Raw genomic sequence first — 21,922 nt, forward strand, 5'->3', positions numbered from 1 at the left:
TTAAAACTAAAGGGCAGTGCGGCTCAATACCTGCACTGAGACAGGGCTCACAAATAAAAAACAACAATAAAACCAATACAGCCTGTCTCCAGCACTCCTCTAAAACCCCAATGTCTTTTAAAAACACATACATGACAGAATGGACACCAAAAGCGCAGGCAGGGAGATACACCTTTAAATTCAGAGGCTCTTTCTTTCCTATTTGTCTTCCTACCACCCGCCGAATAAGGGTCCAATTCCTTTACTCCTGCTGGCTGCGCATTCGGCCTCCACTCCAAACAAACAACACTTCACAATGGACAAATCAATCTCTCGAATAGATGAAATCAGGTGCTCAGCTTCTCCAAATCAATCAATTTATCACTTATGGGAGCTGCGAACAGGGGAGCATTAACGTGTTAGTGTAATCAGTGCAAATCTACAGACAATAATGTGCCAAAATAAACGTGCTTTAAACAAAGTGAAAAAATTTAATAAAAAGTAAATATACTACAAAAATTAATCAAAACGTGCCTATTTTAATGTAACGTGAGCAACCGCGTTACATTAACATTTCTGTGATTGGATATCAAAGTATGTATGAGTGGTGAGTGTTTTAGGGCAAGAGAAAACTTAGGAGTAACACTGTTAGGGGGGAAAATGTTATAATTAATTGACACCAAAAATTTACAAATGTACATGTATTTGTTTTCATTAGCACTATTTCCACTGATGAAGAAAAACAAGTTATGACGTTATATGGCATTATTCAGTTGTTAGAATTAAATGATTTAAGCAATGATTGCATTGACTTATTTTGTTTTTTACTTTCTGAAAAAAGAGACCATATTTCTAAAAAAGTTTTGTCTAAGTTGCACACTTTTTGGAGAAATTGAAATTACACAGTTCTAATACATCTGCAGTTTATAGTGAGAAAACCTAGCAATCAACACTTCAAATAACAGAAAATATACCCCAAATACATAATTACCAATATACACATTACATATAACTATTTGTACACACACACAAAAATGTAAACCCACCAACTTAAAAAATGTTCCTCTTGTGGTGTTATAAATACAAAAATAAGCTTGGTTTATTACGAAAGCGTAAATAAAAAGAAGCCAAGAACTATGATCTACCTATTCACAGAGAGTCATGAAAGTTCATAGACATCTTAACAGGTAAATGATTCATGGCCGGTATAAGGTATGTATGGGGGGGTTGGGGGGGGGGGGGGGTGAGGTGCGCTGCGCTGTGGTGAGGTGATGTGAGGTGCAGTGAGGTGCGGTGCGGTATGTTTGTAAGTTTTTGTAGACCTTTTGTTTTGGCCACTGTGCCTGTTTGTGTTTTTGTGTGTCTAGTGTTGTAATAACAGCAGTGTGGAGTAGTGGTTAGGGCTCTGGACTCTTGACCGGAGGGTTGCGGGTTCAATCCCCAGTGGGGGACACTGCTGTTGTACCCTTGAGCAAGGTACTTTACCTAGATTGCTCCAGTAAAAACCCAACTGTATAAATGGGTAATTGTATGTAAAAATAATGTGATATCTGTATAATGTGAAATAATGTATAATGTGATATCTTGTGACAATTGTAAGTCGCCCTGGATAAGGGCGTCTGCTAAGAAATAAATAATAATAATAATAATAATAATAATAATAATAATAAAATAAACGTGCGCAATAGCGCTTAACCTGCAGCTTCTTGCTTTGGAGTCTCTCTTCCTGCCAGTAACAATGTGGGCCTTGACGTTACCCTGTCACAGTTAGAAAGAACTTATTGTGCTCATTTAGAACTGAACGTTGATGCAGATTTTGTAAATATTCCTTCAACATTTTACCTGGACACTGTCTTTGGTAAATAATAAGTGGTTAAATATACTACAAATATAAAATATAAGTTTGAAGTTGAAAATCTTTTCAAAGTATTCATGTTCAGTCGAATACTCCAGTAAAGCATACTTTTTTTTTTTTTTTAAATAACTGAAGACCACAGTGGACAAATATATTTTTGTTCTGTAACCTGTAACCAAATTACTTGGAATACAAGGAAATGGATACAGTGGCTGGAATTATTATTTTTTTTTTAAAGATGGTTTAAAGGTGCAAAACAATGCCATATATTGCTCTGAGTGCTATGGAATATCGGTAGCAGGTATCTTACAGAAAGGAAGGAGTATACTGTGCAGCTGTAGTTCATGTTTAATTTGTTGTGTAATACATCCAGAATAACTTCAGATCAGGAGCACAAGCACAGACCAACCTTCTTCATCAAACACAATGAATTAGTCAGTTTCTTTTATCTCTATCTGGGTTTCTATAACTGGGGCACCTTTGCCAGCTGCAGTTATTGAATAAAACCTGTGGAAAACAGGGAAAGAATATTTTAACACAGTATCCTGGCTACTTCCTGTTGAATTACCTTCTTTCACGATCCCTCACTGGTGCCCTGATGTCCCCCCCGAGTTCTTCCTCATTTTTTTTTGTTGGCTTCACAACATCTTGTATACTGAATAAACCCTATCACTGTCCTTTTTTCACTGTGAGAATAGTCGCTTCTGTCTTTGCTCTATTTATGAATTTGTTTTTGTTTATTTATTTATTTGATATTCATATTTTTCCAGTTCAGTAATACAACCAAAATTTGTAATAGAATCCCCAAAAAGTACAAAAAACTAATTGACATAATAAAACAGGGCCAGTGATAATGTTCTTACTGCAAATAGGAGGTAAGAAAATTCATGTTTAAAATCTTTAAAAAGGATAATGCTAACATCAACTAGTATTTTCTAAGTTAGTGATGCAACTAACAATGGACTTTCGGTAGTAATTTGTATTACCAGTACTAATAAGATAGACCTGTTCTGTGGTAAACCTGTTAACTCCAAATAGCACAAAAATAGGATACTGGCTTATATTTTTTTATAGCAAGTTAACTGATAATGATTACACACACTAAAATTGTATGTTGTTATATTGAAAAAACAGTTGTCAACATTCTAGCATCCAACAGTTTTCAAACTACTTTTTAATTTAAAAAAAAAAATGGAATAAGAAAAATACAATACCTGGACTCGTACATTCTCCTTTTTTTCATGGCCCTGAAACAACTTGTTTTAGCACAGGCGCTTTTGCAATCAATAACCTGGTATATCACAGGGTTGTACATAGCTGCTGATTTTGCCAGAAGGGTGGGCACCACAGACACAGGAATAGGAACAGAGTCAGGCTGTCCAAAGGCAGACCACACTGACACAACAGCATAGGGGATCCAGGCAATCAGGAATCCTGCACAGATCAACATTGCCACCTGGTGGATAAACAGAAAATGACAGACACTAAAACACAACTGCAGAGTCCAAACTTTACATAATAAACAACAGCACATGTGTAGAAAATAATTACAGCAATTCACTGGTCGCTTACAAGGGCTTGAGTAGTGCAGTATAATGGGATTTAATTTGAGGAACGGGGGTGCTTGTGTAACATGGAATTAGAGACATAAAGCTGGACAGCTTGAGATGAGAAGAGCTGGACAAGACATATGACGTAAAACACTCTGAACTCTCATGTCTCACCGGGTCAGGCAGCATCTTCTGGCTGCTGGGTGGCTATTGAGAATGAGAGACATAACAAATAAGGACAAAGCTCTCAGTCCAGGTCAGAACCAGGTGGCGTCTCTTAGCTGCTGGACGAACAAGGAGAATGAGAAGACAAACATAAAAGACACTCTCGATGAGAGACATAAAAGACAAAGGGATAAAGGGATAGTGGTGGGGCCCGGCTCGGCAGGTGGGGACACGGCCAGCCATACGGGACAGAAAGGTGCTCGGACCTGAAAAGAAACGAGGTAGATGGGATAGCAAGGTTGTGGCTTTGGGGAGGCTAGCGCATGAGCTGCGAAGGGATAGTTGTGGCCGGGGATCCCCTCCAGCAGGCGAGGAACCGCCAGGGACGGCAGTGACTTGGGCAGGAGGCCGACCCGGTCGGTCGGGGGAGTGAGAATCACTTCCCCCCCCAGAGGGATCCCTGTGCGGACAGAGCGGTATTAGAAATAAGATGAAGTGGAGGAGGAGGGAGGAGGAGGACAAAAACAAACACAGACAAAGGGCGGAAGCAGTGCTGGGTGTATATATAAAAAGAAGGAGAGATTGACATGCTAAGCTACCTAACGGGATTGCCCATACCGCTCTGGTCACGCCCTTCTTACCTGACCAAGCAGAGCAGCGCCAGCTATTGGCAGAGAGACTGGAACTTGATTGAAACTGAACTGCCCCCCCCCATCCCACCCAGAAGTAATTTGCGTGGCTAATCCTGCCCCCACTGAGAACTGCCAGGGAGGCTAGAGATGCTGTTTACAAACATAAAAATTGGAAGCTCAGCGAGGGAGCGCCCTCTACAGCGTCCACCGAATTACACCTAAAGGTTAACATTTAAATTGTAGTGCTGTATTCATAATGGCGACAGTAAGCTTTTGGCTATACTACTCACTTAAATTGACATTTGCTAGAGATTAAAAAGAATCGGAGTAATAGTAGCCCACTTACCTTGGTTAGTTTCATTTCCAGAGCATGACTGTTCTGATTTCTGGTGTCGAAGTGGGCAACCTCCTGTGCAGATGCTTTGACTTTCTTAATGATTTGTGCATATGAAAACACAATTATTGCTGTAGGAAATATGAGACAGAAGAACAGAAGGCACAACACAAAGCTCTGCCCAGCCACTGATGCTTGTGCAAGCCACCAGTCCAAAGTGCAAGATGTGCCAAAGGGTTCAGGAGCGTAGTTTCCCCATCCTACCAAAGGCATGGTGGCCCAAAATCCTGCATAGAACCAGATGAACCCCAAGCAGGCAAAAGCATGGTGCCTCATAAACCAGCTACCTAAAAAGTAGTATTTCAGAAAAGGAAAGAACAGAGAATGCACTTGAGAGATCTGGCTGAGAAGTGTGTCGTACCAAATGTTTTGCAGTCATGGATTTGTTTCTACTGTGCTTCTTTACTCAAATAAAAAAAAACTGCTAAAACAACTATCGATTATTTAAAATGTATTAATCCCTGACCTGTGCATTCCTTCCAATGCAGTTTTCCCATAATCAGATTATTCAGACAGTCAAATTGTAACTGTGAAACAGTTTATATCACATTCCACATAAAGAAACCTCCAGAAACATCATAAACATACTGTAAATATATAAAGATTAAGGACTAAACTGTTGCAACTGGTCTATTTCCTACCACCTGCTGGCATCAATGAGTTTTGACCCATTCTTTATTCAGCATTAAAAATAATCATGTATAATTGGGAGCATTCCCAGTAAAGGTGAAATGTTGACTATCAGGTCCTTACCATATCTTAAGTGGCAGATTTTTAAGTATCTCTCCAGACTGACTGCAGTCATTGTAATTAAGCTTCCACAGCCAAAGAAAAACCCTGCCCATCCGTACCATCGACAACCTGCCCATCCGAACATCCAGCGATGTGCAAAACAGGACACTGTAAAGAATGGTTTGCCTGTAACTGAAAAATGAACAAAAAGCTAAAAACAATTATCTTCAATTTGTATATAATGCATGCTAATCAACATCTTGTTGCATCCTAATTAAGCACATACCACATTAGTCCTTGAAACTGTCAGTGCTTAACATCTGTCTCACTTTTGCTAATACATTGTTAACTGGTAACTTAAATACTGAAATGTACACAAATACACGAACATGCACTCAAATACTATTAAAAAAAAAAAAAAGATATATAATAATAATTCACCGCCTATGCTACTGGTCCTTCCCCTCTAATTTACACACATTCTCCTCTACCAGATATAGCCAATCCAATCTAACCTTTTCTTGACCCCAGGGTCTAGTGATCACCTTACTTGTTTATGATAACCTGAAGAAACTTGTTTTTTGACTTTTGAGAAGACACTCCGATTTGGCCACAGTTGCTGCAGCATAAGATTTTTGCATTAGCACCATTTTAGCACTCTCCAACACCAACATGACTGAGCCGAGTCATAAAGATTCATTGCCTTTGTCAGCACAACTGTCACATCGTTTCTTTAGTGTGCCTGCAACATCAGTGGGAAGTGTTCTCCAAAGCAGGGGGTTTACTTACTGACCAAAGAACAAGGCTAAGTTCCACAAATGTTGAACAAATAATATTTCTGAATCGAAATTTGTCTTTGAGCTGGGACTAAAAAAAAAATAGATTTTGCAGGAATTTTCTTGGCATAATTGAACTAATAATTTGCTAATCAAGGCTTTTATATTCTTTTCAGCTCATAAACAGTTTGAGAGGCCAAGTTAGAACAAAAGCTTAAAACCTAAAATTTGTTTTTAGCTAAAGGGACAAACAAAAGAGTCAATGTCGAGGATACTGATTTTATTGAATATTAGCCAAAACATTTGTAAAAAAGAAATAAAATAATAAAACGTTAGAATCAGATTCACACTAGTCTCTTTTACTGAGAAACACAAACAACATTCAAATCTTAAATAATATGTAGCATGGCTACACACTGCAGCACAAGAAAGGTGCGGTCTGTCACACTTAATTGCGTGGCAGCTGCCTGGCCAAGAGATCGAATATTTTCTCAATAATTAGATTAAAAAAGAAAGATACGGGCGTTCTATGAAATTAGCCAACTGTTTTAAATTACATTGTCACGGAAAATGATTCCTCTGATCGAACACTTCAATAAGTGTTGTTTAGTGTCGATATGCACGTTATTGGTATCTTTGCATTGGTTCTCTGAAGTTGCTAGTTTAACAGCCCCAACGTTAATCCTGTTACGTAAATAAGAAACAGGGAGTTATGGTGAAACACTGATTGTTTTTAGCTGTTATCTAAATTGGTGTCAAGCCGTGTCTCGTTTTAAGGAAGGGATTCATTCTGTTTAAATATGCTCCATTGTGCTAAGGAGGATGTTTCTCTGCTGGCTGGTTTCTGTCCGATCTCAGTATTTAAAACACTATTAATTATTGGAATACAAAAAAAAAAATGTGTCCTCGTTTAATATATGTTAGACCACATCAATGGCATTTACTTGGAAGTTTGAGTACAATAAAGGGGTATTGTTTATTCGGTATAGAAAGGACTTGTATTTTGACAAGCAGGTGATGTTATGTGCCCCAAGCCATAGACAGGAGTGTATAAAGAAGGCCAAGGTTAGCGCTACCAAAGGGTATAAATGTTACGGTAAAAGTCAGAATCTGAAATTTTACCAGTAAATGTCAACATTTACCAAATAAGGTGGTAAATGTCCGAAATTATGAAGAAACGGATTGCTTTTCGGACATTAACCTTTTAATCTTATGATTTATCAAAGCTTATTGGTAAATGCAGGTAGGGTCTAATAGTTATACATGTGCTTGCTGTTAGGTCCTGGTGAAGATTTATTTGATATCATTTATTTGGTAGGATTAAAACAATGCCTACCTGGCACCCCCGATTAATTTCGTCACAATATCATCAAATAATTTATTTATTCCTGCATACAAATTGTCAATTAACAAAATAATGAATGTCGAACAATATATGTAGTTCTGCATACACATTTTCCATTAACAAAATAATCATTAATGAGCTTACAGTAACTAACATTTGAGCAATTCCACATGGTACTGAACGATATTGTGATCCACTTACGTAGAACATTCTGGTAAATGTGTGTATAAAACAATTCACAATGGTGTTGAAGAATATTGTACTCCAAATATGTAGTAGTTTGATGAAAAACAGCATTCTGTTAAATGCAAATTAAATCATTTAGGACCTTCATTTTTTTCAACAGAAAATCACACTTATGACAAACACCACAAAGATACATAAGCCAAAGGCACTTGGTTATTCTTGAGATTTACCAGTAAATGTCCGAAGTAAAGTGTTATTATGTTTGTTTCAGACATTTACTGCTTTGGTAAATGTTGACATTTCACCTGTAAATCTTAAGATTTGCCAATATTCAGACTTTTACCGTAACAAACACCACTCCCCTCACCCTATTTTTATTTTTAAATAATAATTCTGTTTATAGGATTAGGAAAAATAAGCAATCAGAGAGTAAAAATCTTCCTGTTCTTGTAAAAGAAACAAGGCTAACATTTCCCTGGGCGCCTACGAGGGCTTGAGAGTAAAGAAAGGCGTGGTGTTATGCTGCCGTCTAGAGGTTGTGATTGGAATTGAAACTATTGACTTCAGTGAAGCAGGGTAGCATATATTTGGTTATTGCAATTAAAATCCTTGTCTATGTATAAAACATTTGCTTTAGAACAGTTAGTGATGTATATAAATAAGGTAACGTAGGTCTACAAGAGGAGCTTGCAGTATTTAGATGTCACAATTCAGCGAGTTGAACTCGTTCTCATGTTGCAGAAGCGCAGCAGGAGGAGCCAGAAGATTGCAGTACTGAGGCACAGGCTTGCATTGCCTGATGAAGCTGCCTGGTCACCATGGCAACTTCCCACTCCCAGTAGTCACTCGATGAGGCGTTGCCGTGGTAACCATGGTCTGTGAGGCGCCGGTGGAAGAGAGTTGTAGTACGGCAATGTCGTTGGAGCCAGTCTTTCTGAGTTACGCCTAAAGGCTAACATATAAATGAAGGCACATCTCTGCATTTCAGAAACTGCATACTTGAAGCTATAGAGATGAACAAAGAAGTGTGACTTCAGCTATGCAACTCTGTATACATAATATGTAAAATATTTTTTGCGCAGATAATTACCTGAAATCCCTAAATCAAAGACGGCTAAATTCACTGTCATGAGCTCTGGAGGTTTTAACTTTGTCTTCCGTTTCCAGGACATGACAATGACATAACCATTCCCAACAACTGACAAGATCCCTACAAAAGAAAGGGGAAAGAATCAATACATGTATCACAGAAAAAAACAAAAAAACATTTGAAATGTCTACAGCCCTTCTCTCACAACAGGTGCCAACAGGTGGCTCATTGACACTGACAAGCTGTATTTTTGTGAATGTTCAGTACAAAGCCATTTCTAGACAATGCAAGGTAAAAATTACATCCCAAAAGTAAACAAATCAAAATCACAAAATGGCCAAAATGGTTTAAAATAGATCAATTTAAAAAATATATTATATATATATATATATATATATATATATATATATATATATATATATATATATATATATATATATATTCAGGAGAAAAATGGCACTTTACAGAGCGTTTAATAAAAGGGACCAAGAACAAAATACATAGAAAGAGTACTTGGAACTGCAAACACAGTCAAAAAGGAAGTTAGAAAGGCCAGAGAGATAGAAATGAGCAACGCCATTTGTAGACAATGCAAGGTAAAAATTACATCCCAAAAGTAAACAAATCAAAATCACAAAATGGCCAAAATGGTTTAAAATAGATCAATTTTAAAAAAAATATATATATTTATTCAGGAGAAAAATGGCACTTTACAGAGCGTTTAATAAAAGGGACCAAGAACAAAATACATAGAAAGAGTACTTGGAACTGCAAACACAGTCAAAAAGGAAGTTAGAAAGGCCAGAGAGATAGAAATGAGCATTGCCAAGGTGGCTAAAACCAATTTCAAAAAGTTGTTTCCAATATTATAACAGCAAAAGAACATTCAAGGAGTAAGTAAAATGTCTCAGAGCTACAAATGGCAAAAACATATATGAAGAGTAAAAAATAGCAAATATAATAAATGATTACTTTTCACAAGTTTTTACAAAGCAGGATACGGACAACATGCCTCACATGTTGACCTGTTCCTATCCAATTTTAAATAACTTTAGCATAACAGAGGCAGAAGTGTTAAAGGGACTAGGAGCTCTTAAAATAAACAAATCCCCTGGGCCGGATGAGATTCTCCCAATAGTACTCAAAGGAATGAAAGAAGTTATTTACAAACCGCTAACCAAGATCATGCAACAGTCTCTTGACACAGGGGTTGTACCGACAGACTGGAGAATTGCAAACGTAATACCGATCCACAAAAAGGGAGACAAAACCGAACCAGGTAACTACAGACCAATAAGCCTGACTTATATTATTTATAAACTTATGGAAACTATAATAAGATCCAAAATGGAAAATGCATTCTGATGCATTATGAGCTTCAACAATGTACTCAAAGCTTCTACTAGTGTTTTCTACTATTATAACAACCTTGACTTCAAATCACCTAAGAAAACTTTATTGTAATATCTTACATGCTGTTTTCTATACCAATATTTCATTTGTATAATTCAAATAAAATCTACTGTAGAGGTCCCCCCCCCCCCCCCGAGGTCTGAATTTGAACCACATTTTCTGTCTTTTCAGCATACTCGTCTGTAACTCTTTCCCAAATAAAGTATTAGAAGGTAAATGTACTGGTATTTCCTGCACTAAAGCAGGAGGCGATTAGGGAGGAGTCGGCTGACTAAGCAGTGGTGTTCTCGCTTGTTTGATATGTAGCAAGATCTTTTTATCACGTCTGCTTGGTGATAGTAAAAATGTTTGAGAATCATAACCACAAGACTAAAATATTTTCATAACTACAAATATTGAATTATCTAGGGTTGTCTGTAAGAAATTAACTCTGGTCCTGTACATATTTTCTCTCAATTCAATTCAAATTGGCTTTATTGGCATGACAATAAAAAGAATTGTGTTGCCAAAGCACATACATGGCATAACCGACTCAAATATACAGACAAAGGATTTTTTTTTTTTTTTATACTAACAGTATCCCTCCTCCCTCTATATTAATACAGTAAACAGAATCCCTCCCTTCCCCTCTATATCAAACAGTACTCCCTTCCCCCCTCTATATTAAACAGAATCCCCCTCCCTCCCTCTATTAAACAGAATCCTCCTCCCTCCCTCTATTAAACAGAATACCCCCTCCCTCCTTCCCTCTCTCTTTTCCCTCTCTAGTGCGACGTGTTCACGGTCTGTCCCTCAGGCTATGACAGGTCTCCACGTATTGACCAGCCAGTCTGGCTGTGTGTTTGTCTTCCCCCAGCAGGATTGACAGCTTCTGGGCATCACACATTTTTGGGAATTCTGGGACTAAATCACAGAATTTGGGGAAGAAAATGTCCCTTATGTTTTTATATTTTTCACACTGTGTCAGGAAGTGAATCTTTGTCTCGACCTCTCTTGTCTCACAGTGACCACAGCGCCTGTTCTCCCTGGCCAGCCAGGTTTGCCTCTGTCTGCCTTTTTCAATGGCCAGGTTGTGGTCACCGAGCCGGTATTTGGTCAGGATCTGCCTCTGCTTTGTGTTTCTGACAGTTACCAGGTATTCTGCCAGGGTGTAATTTCTATTTAGGGTCCGATAGCACTCTAGTTTGTTTTGTGTTTTAGTATTTGTATCCCAATGGTCCAGATAGAAGTGTTTGAGGTGTTTTATAATTTGGTTTACACTAATTGGAATTGTTTTTGCAGTGCTGTCCTGAAGCTGACTGATGTCAGTGTTGCTCAGTTCAGTGTGCTTCAGGACCAGCTGGCCGAGGGGACTCTTTTCTGGGCTGAGCTCTTGGTATTGCAGGGCTTTATGATGGAGTGAGTTTGGGTCACTAGTTTTTAGATGAATCCAGTATTTTAATGCTCTTTTTTGGATATTAATAATCAATGGATAAAGGCCTAATTCAGCCCTGCATGCAATGTTTGGTGTTTTTCTTTGTTATCTCATGATGTTTTTGCAGAACTCTGCATGCAGGGTTTCTGTGGGTTGTTTGTCCCATTTTGTGTATTCCTGGTTGTTGATTGGACCCCACACTTCACTGCCATAGACAGCAATTGGTTGAATTACAGTTTCAAAAATTTTGAGCCAAATTTTGACAGGGGGATTTATATTGTAGAGCATCCTCTTTATGGCATAAAAAGCCCTGCATGCTTTCTCCTTTAGTGCATTCACGGCCAGGTTAAAGCTCTGTGATGCATTGATGGTCAGACCCAGGTATGTGTAGCTGCTGGTGTGCTGTAGGGTGGTGTTGCCTAGAGTGAAGTGGTAGTTATTTCCCCAAGATCTGGCTTTGTTCTGGAATATCATGACTGTGGTCTTGTTGATGTTTACTGTGAGGGCCCAGGTCTGACAGTGCTGCTGTAGTAGTGCCAGGCTCTGCTGCAGCCCGTGCTCTGTGGGCGATAGCAGGACCAGGTCATGTGCATAGAGCAGGAACTTGACTTCAGTGTCATGTAGAGTGAGGCCAGGGGCTGCAGAGAGCTCGCTCTCTCTCTCTCTCTCTCTCTCTCTCTCTCTCGCTCTCTCTCTCTCTCGCTCTCTCGCTCTCTCGCTCTCTCGCTCTCTCGCTCTCTCGCTCTCTCGCTCTCGCTCTCGCTCTCGCTCTCGCTCTCTCGCTCTCGCTCTCTCGCTCTCTCTCTCATATTAATTAAAACCCTCTTTTATCCAAGTGCAAATTAACTCCTGATAAATTATGACAATTGACACAGATTTCCTTTTAAATTCCCAAGCAAACAAAAGAAACAGTCGCAAGAAGCACAGCTCATTAAGATATTAACATTATTTCGTAAATCAACATAATTTCGGAAATCACATTAGGACGATTATTTTATAACGAAATAACGACCGCTTGGTAATGCCAAAACCAATGCTACATACCAATTTGTTGATTAACACTGGAATTATCATTTACAAACTTTTGAAAATCCGGCCCAACATTACTGTTCAACAAAAAGGAAGCATAAAAATGCATTCTTCAAAGTTTATAGGTTCCTGAAATAAAAAATAAATGACTGACAGTTTTGATTTGTCAGAAATAATCTGAGGGATATTTGAACACACCACAGGAAATGTCAAGCCTACTCATGTTACAAAATACACACACACCAAAAACAGAACACTGGAAATCATTATGACAAATGACAGTGGTGCCACCAGGGTTCAACATGTGCATTCTGCTAAAGGCGAAGTACTGTATATTCAACTCTGTTCTGAGCTCCCTTGGACTTTTTGTGTCAGATCATTTTAAGATCTATACAAATTAGGTCTTAAACTTCAGAATAAGGTTTCTATTTGGTACACAATCACTGAAGCTTTCTTGATCTACAAAAGTAACATTTTCTATTCAGAACACGGTAAACTACAACCTCGGTACACCAGCATGGCAGTAAACATATTGGTACTTATAGTGTGCATGCTTCTGAAGAAGATTGCAGAAATGTTCCTATACTGATAAATGAACTTCATTTCCTACAATACTGTACTTCGTTAGCTATGATGGGAGAGGCACACTGTATGTTGCTAATACAACGCATTTGTATTTCAAGAATTGAAACTGCTGTGCTGCGCAACGGCTAGATTAAGTATTGACAGGAATGCACAGATAAAATTATTTCTCTAATGTAAAACAATTCCCATTTTGATGATGTCATGGCTATGATCTTTGACTTATTTGGTTTCTCAACACAGTTCAGCACAACTGACCCGGAATCTTTTCAGCAAGCACACAAGACCACTCACTTTTACTTTTTTCAGTCTGATTGGTTTCATAGCTTCATGGAACAATTGGGAGCTGGTTGTCTGCGCAAAGCACCAGAGGAAAAAGGGAGATATTGGCAAAACAAAGTATTCACAGCTTACCTATAATAATAACATAGACTGCAGCTGCAACATCAGCTCCTCTCGATAGCCTGGAGGCAAATGGGTCATCCTTTAGAAGATAATGAGGAATGTGGTTATTGTGGGATGACGTGCCGTTATCAGTCAGCTCCATGTTCATGTACAAATAGCTGTCTGGATAAAAACAGTTTGCATGAATATACTTTCATAACAGTTTTTCAGCACAAATAAAATACTAGCTGATAAAATAACACCACAAATTGAACCAGTGGTATATTGCCATTACTATTAAGGTCTTACCAATTTTGGTTTTAAAAATGAAACGTGGAAAGTGTACATCACTTTTGAACATGCATTCCTGTTTGTTTATTCTGTGCTTTGGTTTGGTGGGGGGAAAGAGGTGATTGTCCTGACAGTGGTAATGGTAAGTGGGTTGCAGAGGTGAGGCGACATTGAAATTGGGTTAGATAACCAGGGTAAAAATAACATGAGGAATAAGAAGAAAACAAGCCAGGGTATCTATATTTAACTGTAGGAATTTTCCAGAATGTTACGGTACATCTTTTGTCAATCAACCTTTATTTTATACAGCACCTTTCATAGTGGCCCACCATCTCAAAGCGCTTTTTGTCTTTGTTTTTGTTCTCTTATGCCACTTTTCTTATGTACTTTACTATTCCTTGTTATAAGGAATTGGCATGTTAAGAAAACAACCCAGTTTTCACTTCTATCCGTTATTTGCGGATGCAATTAGTTGCATCTTATGGAACTTTCCTTATGGAACATGAAGTTAAGACATTCTGATGCAAAATGAATAATAATATGTGCTGCTATGATCTTCCCAGAATGACAATATCAAAATAAATAAAAAATTGGAGTGTTTGTGAATAAAAACAAAGCATCACAGGTAGCATAATCTAAGGGGTATGTCATATCAGACCAAACGGTTTGTGAAAATGAAGTAAAATGGAAATGAGAAAGATGTATAATTGATTTATCCAGAGGTTAAAAACAATGTGGCTCTGAAACGGTTACTTTTCTCTGGACATCCTCTGTAAAAGATTTTGAGAGAATCCTAGAATACAGCTATTTAAAGACTGTCCCTCTGTCAAAGCCAGCGGTGTGTAGCATTGACAGAGTTTAAAGAAATGTGCCTTGCAGTCCAAAAAAAAAAAAAAAGTGCTGACAACAGCAAAGTGACATCATTAGCTTAGGAAAACTGCGGTTTACAGAAAACAACTTCAACATTACCAGAGACTAACTTTAATCACAGTAGTTAGTGGGCACCTTGCAGCTGTTAAATGTGTACTACTCACCAGAAAAGAATTGTACCAATACTTTTATTGTTTTAAGTATTTTAATTGCAATTGTATTGTATTTAATGCTGCCAGAGTATACATTGATTTTAGCTTGTTTATTTATTTCTTAATCATTTTAGTTAATTTTACTATTTTAGCCCAAGAGATTACCATTGTATATCAGTTGATTTTTGTATAGGCATCAGAAGGTGAGTTTGGAGGTCTGCTACCTGGAAGGGGGTAAATAGGTGCTTTCTTCTATAAAAGAAGCACAGAGGACTGGAATTGTTTACAGGCTAAATGCATAATTAAACAGGCACCTTTAGTTAAATCATGGGGACAGGTAATGTTAGTAGACAAATAGTGTTTTTTGACTTCAGACTTCTACAGACCCCTTCCTGTGTCTAAAGTGGATTGTATTGCAATTTTATTCTAAAATAGTTTTGTGGGGGGATTCCTGTGGTAAATAAAATATAGAATGTTACTGTAAAGTTGTGTCCTTTTCATGTGTTGCATGCCTTTTGTGTCCAGGCCAGCAGAATAAAATGGACCCGAGTGTCTAATTAGCAAATAATTTAATATTCTAAATTTAGTGCTCTTAATAGGGCTGGTGTGGTCGGACTACACTTATCATAATTTATAGCCAGTCAAGCGCTACATAATCATAAGAGCTGTCTGTGTTACATGATGTCAGATCAGGACTTTACTGATACTGAGCATGGGAGCTGCTGCATTGCAGCATGCTGTTTCCCATGTTAAACCTATCCACAATTGCCGTCACAAATTCCACACACAACACTTGAAAAATATAAACATGCCGAGTTCATTGCAGTCATCAGCTACATAGATTAGCCATTCAGCAGAATGAGGCAACAAACAAGTGAGTACAAACATTAAGTTACTGTTTTAGTATCACTTTAGTGTCGTAACAAGGAGTTGTATTTTAAGCAGATGAATATGACAGCAATCAGCTTGCTCCTGAAGTGGAACCAGCAATTGTGTCTGAAGCCCTGATTTGTAATTTAGTTTTAAAGAAATGTATTTTAAAGAATAAAAATGAAATAAAATCAAAACAGGTCATGATGCGCATTACTGTTTGGATTGCTTACTTTTAATAGAGAAAAGTGTAAGGTACTGCATGCAGGCACCGAACAGCATGTGCACTGAATGCTCCGAGCACTGTGCGTACTAAGCACCGTGTGCACCGAGCACAGAGTACCGTGAGCACTATGTGCACGAGTATCATGCAGCACCGTGTGTCCGTGCGCGGGGCGCTGTGAACAACGCGTGTACTGGACGCTGTTAGCTCCGGGCACCGTGTGCACTCTGTGCACCGAGCACCACGTGCATGAGCACCGTGCGCACCAAGGGTACTGAAGTACCGAGGGCTACGCGTGCACTGAGGTACCGAAGCACAGGTGGGCAGCTATGCAACAGTACCTACCCTAACCTTGTGGTCACACACCTGGTCAGTGCGTAGCATGCACCAGGGAGACACAAGGGTTGAAGCCGCGGTGGGCAAGCTGAAAACAGCAAAAAACACGGTAGAAAAATAGTTGGGGGAAAACACAATGTTGTTTGTTGTGGAGGCCCAACTCACCTAGGTGGGTGGGCCTATGCAGCTGATGAGGTCTATTCTACAGCGGGGTGTATGTAAACAAAGTCTGATGGAGGAACACACGGCTGGTTGGCTGTTGTCAACAACCGCGCTGCAGCTAATCCACAGCAGTACCAAGACAAGCAGGGTCCTGCAGTCTAATACACAGATGGGGGACGTGCAGCGGTAGCCAAACAAACAAGGCCAAATCCAGCTGCCAGATGGCGGCTGGTGGAATCACTCGACAATGGGGATGCGGCAAGGCCTAGCCCCGTGGAGGAACTGTATTCTCCCAAAGTGTAGTTTTTAGAAAGGAAAAAAAAACCACACGCGAATAGCACTGCACCAGCAGTCGCTCACACACAACAGACAGTGACAAAGAAGGCAGCCTGCAACGGAAGCGAGCAGGCTGCTGAAGGACAAAAAAAGGAACTCGATTTTTTGGAGTCGCTGTTTCCAGGAAAGTGGCAAGCCAGCTTTCAGCACGAATGCAGGGAACTGCAGTCAACTCAAGAAGCTCTTTTCTATCAACACGCTCAGCTAAACACAGAGGTCTTCCACTACCGTCTTGAGAAGCAAAAAGAGAAATGGCTTCCTCAGGATGACGGTTTTAATCCCTCAGTGGGCGGGACCGAGTGCGTGATCCCAGGAAGGGGCCTATCGGCAGCTCTGATATAAACAGCTCAGTAATACCTACCCAATAGGCAGGCATATCCCATAGCAATGTTGGTGGTCATCTTCGAATTGAAAGGGAACAACATTTATGCAGAAACACAGAGCACTTAGCTTAAATGTGTTTAAACTACGGACTGTCTCTGTTGAACCGAATACTGTTTTGTTTTTAGCCGTATTTTTGTTTTAATAGTCAGACGTGCGCTGGATGCAAATGCAGTGCTGACACTCCTACAATTATATTAAGCAAGGATTCGTGTAAATATATAAAGAAAAAAAGGCACTGTATATTTTAGCAGACCATGTACAGAATTAAAATGAATGGACACAGAATAGTAATTTTTTGTAACAATTTAATTTGTTTTAAAGTAAACAAATTGGTTGTTCTAAATCACAAATAAATAAATAAATTGGTATAAATTCAACAATTGGAATATACGTTTTGAAACCATCACAATTTCACCTGCAAAGCACTGTGGCTGACGTAGCAAAAACGCTGAAATATGTTATGTAGGTAATGTTTCAGAGCCTAATGAAAACATTACCGTGATAATGTTTTTGCTGTGAGATCAGACTGCAACCAATGGCTGATAATGACCTGCTGGAGCTGCTGGCTCAGTAGGTACCTACCTACTGCCTCATTAAAATCGGACTGATAAATACTGATGACTTCCATTCAATGGTTGATAACATACCGATCGGGTGACAAACATACCGAACCATACCGAGTGCGGACCAAATCTTAGTCTCAGTGTTTTCTTAATTCATATGGACTTTACTTACTATTATATGTAAACTCATGGAAACTATAATAAGATCCAAAATGGAAAATTACCTATATGGTAACAGTATCCTGGGAGACAGTCAGCATTGTTTTAGGAAAGGGAGAGCGTGTCTAACTAACCTGCTTGATTTTTTTATGGATAATTGCAAAGCATGAGACATGGTTTATTTAGATTTCCAGAAAGCTTTTGACAAAGTCCTGCATAAAAGATTAATTCTCAAACTGAACGCAGTAGGGATTCAAGGAAATGCATCCACATGTTTTAGGGAGTGGTTAACATGTAGAAAACAGAAAGTACTGATTAGAGGAAAAACCTCAAAATGGAGCGAGGTAACCAGAAGTGTACCACAGGGATCAGTATTAGGCCCTCTGCTATTCCTAATCTACATTAATGATTTAGATTCTGGTATAGTAAGCAAACTTGTTAAATTTCCAGACGACACAAAAATAGGAGGAGTGGCAAACACTGTTGCAGCAGCAAAGGTCATTCAAAATGATCTAAACAGCATTTCGAACTGGGCAGACACATGGCAAATGACATTTAATAGAGAAAAGTGTAAGGTACTGCATGCAGGCAATAAAAATGTGCATTATAATATTATATGGGAAATACTGAAATTGAAGACGGAATCTATGAAAAAGACCTAGGAGTTTATGTTGGCTCAGAAATGTCTTCATCTAGACAATGTAGGGAAGTTATAAAAAAGGCCAACAAGATGCTCGGATATATAGTGAAAAGTGTTGAATTTAAATCAAGGGAAGTAATGTTAAAACGTTACAATGCATTAGCAAGACCTCATCTAGAATATTGTGTTCAGTTCTGGTCACATTACAAAAATGATATTGCTGCTCAAGAAAGAGTGCAAAGAAGAGCAACCAGAATTATCCCGGGTTTAAAAGGCATGTCGTATGCAGACAGGCTAAAATAAATTAATCTATTCAGTCTTGAACAAAGAAGACTACGCGGTGATCTGATTCAAGCATTCAAAATTCTAAAAAGTATTGAGAATGTCGACCCAGGGGACTTTTTCGACCTGAAAAAAGAAACAAGGAGCAGGGGTCACAAATGGAGATTAGATAAAGGGGCATTCAGAACAGAAAATAGGAGGCACTTTTTTACACATAGAATTGTGAGGGTCTGCAACCAACTACCCAGTAATGTTGTTGAAGCTGACACCCTGGGATCCTTCAAGAAGCTGGGATCAATAAGCTACTAACAACCAAACAAGCAAGATGGGCCGAATGGCCTCCACTCGTTTGTAAACTTTCTTATGTTCTTATTATTCATTTTGTTTGAAATCTTTTAATTTTCCTAAATATATTTCCCATGTACTACAGTTATATCAGCCCTTCTAGGACCTTTGAGGGGCCAGGATTGTTATCTGTTTGCCAAAGGATGTTCCTTTGAAGCAAAGGTGTCGAGGCTTATTGCTTACACCGTGCTGTTTAGATTCTGAATACATTACCTTGATTAAGGAACATTTGCTGGAAAACAAGTCAGTGTCTTTGAATGTGTAGTCTTGTGGTAATTACTTAGATTACTTATCTGTCTGTATTGTTAAATTAAGACAATATGTATGATGCTTTTCAAACATGATTAAATATATTCCATTAAATCACTCTGCCACAGATACACTGACAAGACACATTAGGATTACAAAGAATATCCTGTACCAAGTGTTCCCACTGAAGTAATGTTAAGATGTGTCCCAGCAGGCACACAAGCGTCTAGGGTCGCAGGTTATTTTAATTTGTATCTAACTTCCTTGTGCATATATGCATGTATTGCTGCCAGTAGTAATTTTCTAAATCTGTACCTGAGTTTTCAGAGTCAGAATGCTAATGGGCTACTCTGACATCTATGCAACACCACTAGGATTTCACTGTAGCCTACATGACTGGTTTATATAATCTGTAACATATTACCTTGCATTAAGCCCATATAAACAACCAGGAATGTTACAAGGTACATAATTTAAAATGATCTGAATTATAGTGAACCTAGCAGATGGCATTAAAGACATTTCTATTTTTTTTTTTTCTTCTTTTTTGTCATTGTGACATTGGCAATAAGGCTTCTGGCTGCAGTAAAAGCTACCTGTAGGAAAGTATAAACAAACTGGACAGCCTTCAAGGCCTGGTGTCTGATGCAGTACAGAAAAGAGCAAAGACTGAAGCAAGCAATAATAATGAAATCATATTTTAATATAAAACTGAGCATGTCTCTGGGGCACTGCATCTTTAAAATATAATTAAAAAAAATAAAATTGCTATTATGTTTTGTAACTGTAAAACTAAACTTGACTGTTTGATGTTCTGCATTGAGAATGGAGAAGAAATAATATTACACAAGTCACATTCCAACTATGGTTTCATTTGTTTCTGCATACAAGACAAACTAATCTGAATTCCTTAATAATACAATCATATGGTTCCAAAATAAAATGAAACGATGGCATTTAAGGAAAACATAATCAAAATACCATGTAGTCATAAATGGGTCGTAATTAATTCTTATTTAGAATACCACACATCACAATAAGCTTACCGGGATGCGATCTTACTTTGAGATCAGCATGTGTCAAAATAAAGTAAATTACGATTCTTACAGTCTTACCAGCATAACTTAAAACAGGCTTGGCAGTTCTGTTAACTAATAAGGTCGTTTAGAAAAGAAGAGAAAATAACGACATACCGGTGATAAAATAGTCTTACCTTATTTTTAAAATATTCCCAAAATGCCCAGATGTTGTCAAATAAGGTGCTTGGCAGACCTACTCACTAAATCCCAAAAAAGCCAGATTTCCTTTGTACTGGTTTTTGTTTTTTGTTTTTTTTTTCTTTAGCAGCTAGCAGATTTGCGTTTCTTATGCTTCTAACTTTCTGTGATGTTGATCCTCTCTTTCCCATCAATGCAACAATCGCGCCGCGTTTCTGCACAAACACATGCTCTCCTTGAAGTCGTCCAATTACAAAATTGCAGCAGTTACCTGTGGTCCGTTCATTGCCCCCACCCCCTTGTAGGTTTTTACTTTGTATTACCCTATCCTTTATATAGTAATTGCTTGCTATTAATATGACTCAGATTCTTAATTAAAACGTTGATAAACCTGTAAATTGGTCAGTGAATTTAACTGATACAGTAACAGGGTGATTTTCAAAGTGTTTTGCTCTAGAGCAAAATTTGCGAGTGCTTTTCTAAAAGTAATTGTAAAAGTTTAAAGGTGCAAATCTAATAGACGCGTAGGTATGGGAAATAGAAATACAATTAATATTTTTTTTCCACTTAAACAGTTTTGGAAAAATAGAGACGTTTATTTGCAGTTAGAAAACGTGTAGCAAATTTTACACTGGAGCAAAAATCCCCATAACATCATTCTGGGTTCGTTCAGAGCAGAACAGCGCAACACTTGCAACCGATTTGTTGTACTATTAATCAGACCTATGGAAACTGAATAAACGATGTATTACTTGCTTTCAACAGCAGAGAATTTCTGTTTAAAGACAAGTCTAACTTGCCTTCTGTATTCAGCTTGCACATTTGCAACATGAATAGATAGGCTATCAAATAGGCTGCATACACCGAGTCCAGTTCCACAGTCCCACCAGTTACACAGCGATCTCAGTTCTTCCATAGCAATGCAATGAAACATAATTGTTATGATTTGAATGTATGTATATTAGGCTGTCAAGCTTCTCACCTGGACAGTTAATATTGTTACTCACAGCTCGTCCCGTTTCAAGATTCATATTGAGACTGATGTGTAAACTTTGTATTTCGTTTTTGTACATTAGATTAATTACTGTATTATTATTAGCACGCTCTATGTTCCCCCTAGAAAATCTGACGCCCCATGTTGAGAACCTCTACACAGAGTAGGCTACGTCATTGTTTTTCTTTTTTTTCTTTTTTTTTTAAATTTCAAATGCAGCGTTGATCTTGTGGTAAGAAATTGACAGAGATTGCTTCATTTCATGCACCAATGCTATCAACTCGGATCAATAACGTTAGGTTATACCGTAACCCTGGTTCCCT

General features: G+C 38.3%; 1 protein-coding gene across 3 annotated transcripts; it reads right to left on the bottom strand.

Moving 5' to 3' along the window:
* Positions 1-1,228: 1,228 nt before the first annotated feature.
* On the bottom strand, positions 1,229-20,891 carry LOC117410980 (opsin-5-like). Of its 3 annotated transcripts, none has more exons than XM_059025779.1 (7): positions 20,602-20,891; positions 13,557-13,626; positions 8,705-8,824; positions 5,329-5,499; positions 4,528-4,862; positions 3,049-3,290; positions 1,229-2,341 (listed from the first exon to the last, which is right to left on the bottom strand). In XM_059025779.1, exons 3-7 carry the CDS (start codon positions 8,784-8,786, stop codon positions 2,266-2,268), a joined length of 906 nt encoding a protein of 301 aa, XP_058881762.1. In that variant the 5' UTR covers positions 8,787-8,824; positions 13,557-13,626; positions 20,602-20,891; the 3' UTR covers positions 1,229-2,265. The 3 variants fall into 3 exon arrangements, with proteins under 3 accessions (XP_058881762.1, XP_033873857.2, XP_058881761.1); XM_034017966.2 differs by having other exon boundaries at positions 13,557-13,705; XM_059025778.1 differs by having other exon boundaries at positions 13,557-13,709.
* Between the last annotated feature and the right edge of the window lie 1,031 nt (positions 20,892-21,922).

Source organism: Acipenser ruthenus, chromosome 6, assembly GCF_902713425.1.
Source record: "Acipenser ruthenus chromosome 6, fAciRut3.2 maternal haplotype, whole genome shotgun sequence".
NCBI classification, from domain to species: Eukaryota; Metazoa; Chordata; class Actinopteri; order Acipenseriformes; family Acipenseridae; genus Acipenser; species Acipenser ruthenus.

What these genes read in the sequence shown, in the direction of transcription:
- LOC117410980 (XM_034017966.2), bottom strand. Translation starts at nt 13,695, where the DNA reads ATGAACATGGAGCTGACTGATAACGGCACGTCATCCCACAATAACCAC. An exon ending in CTTTGATTTAGGGATTTCAG is followed by an intron (nt 5,500 to 8,704) that starts GTAATTATCTGC and finishes TTCATTTTTCAG; the next exon opens with TTACAGGCAAACCATTCTTT. An exon ending in TGGAAATGAAACTAACCAAG is followed by an intron (nt 3,291 to 4,527) that starts GTAAGTGGGCTA and finishes TTTATCCACCAG; the next exon opens with GTGGCAATGTTGATCTGTGC.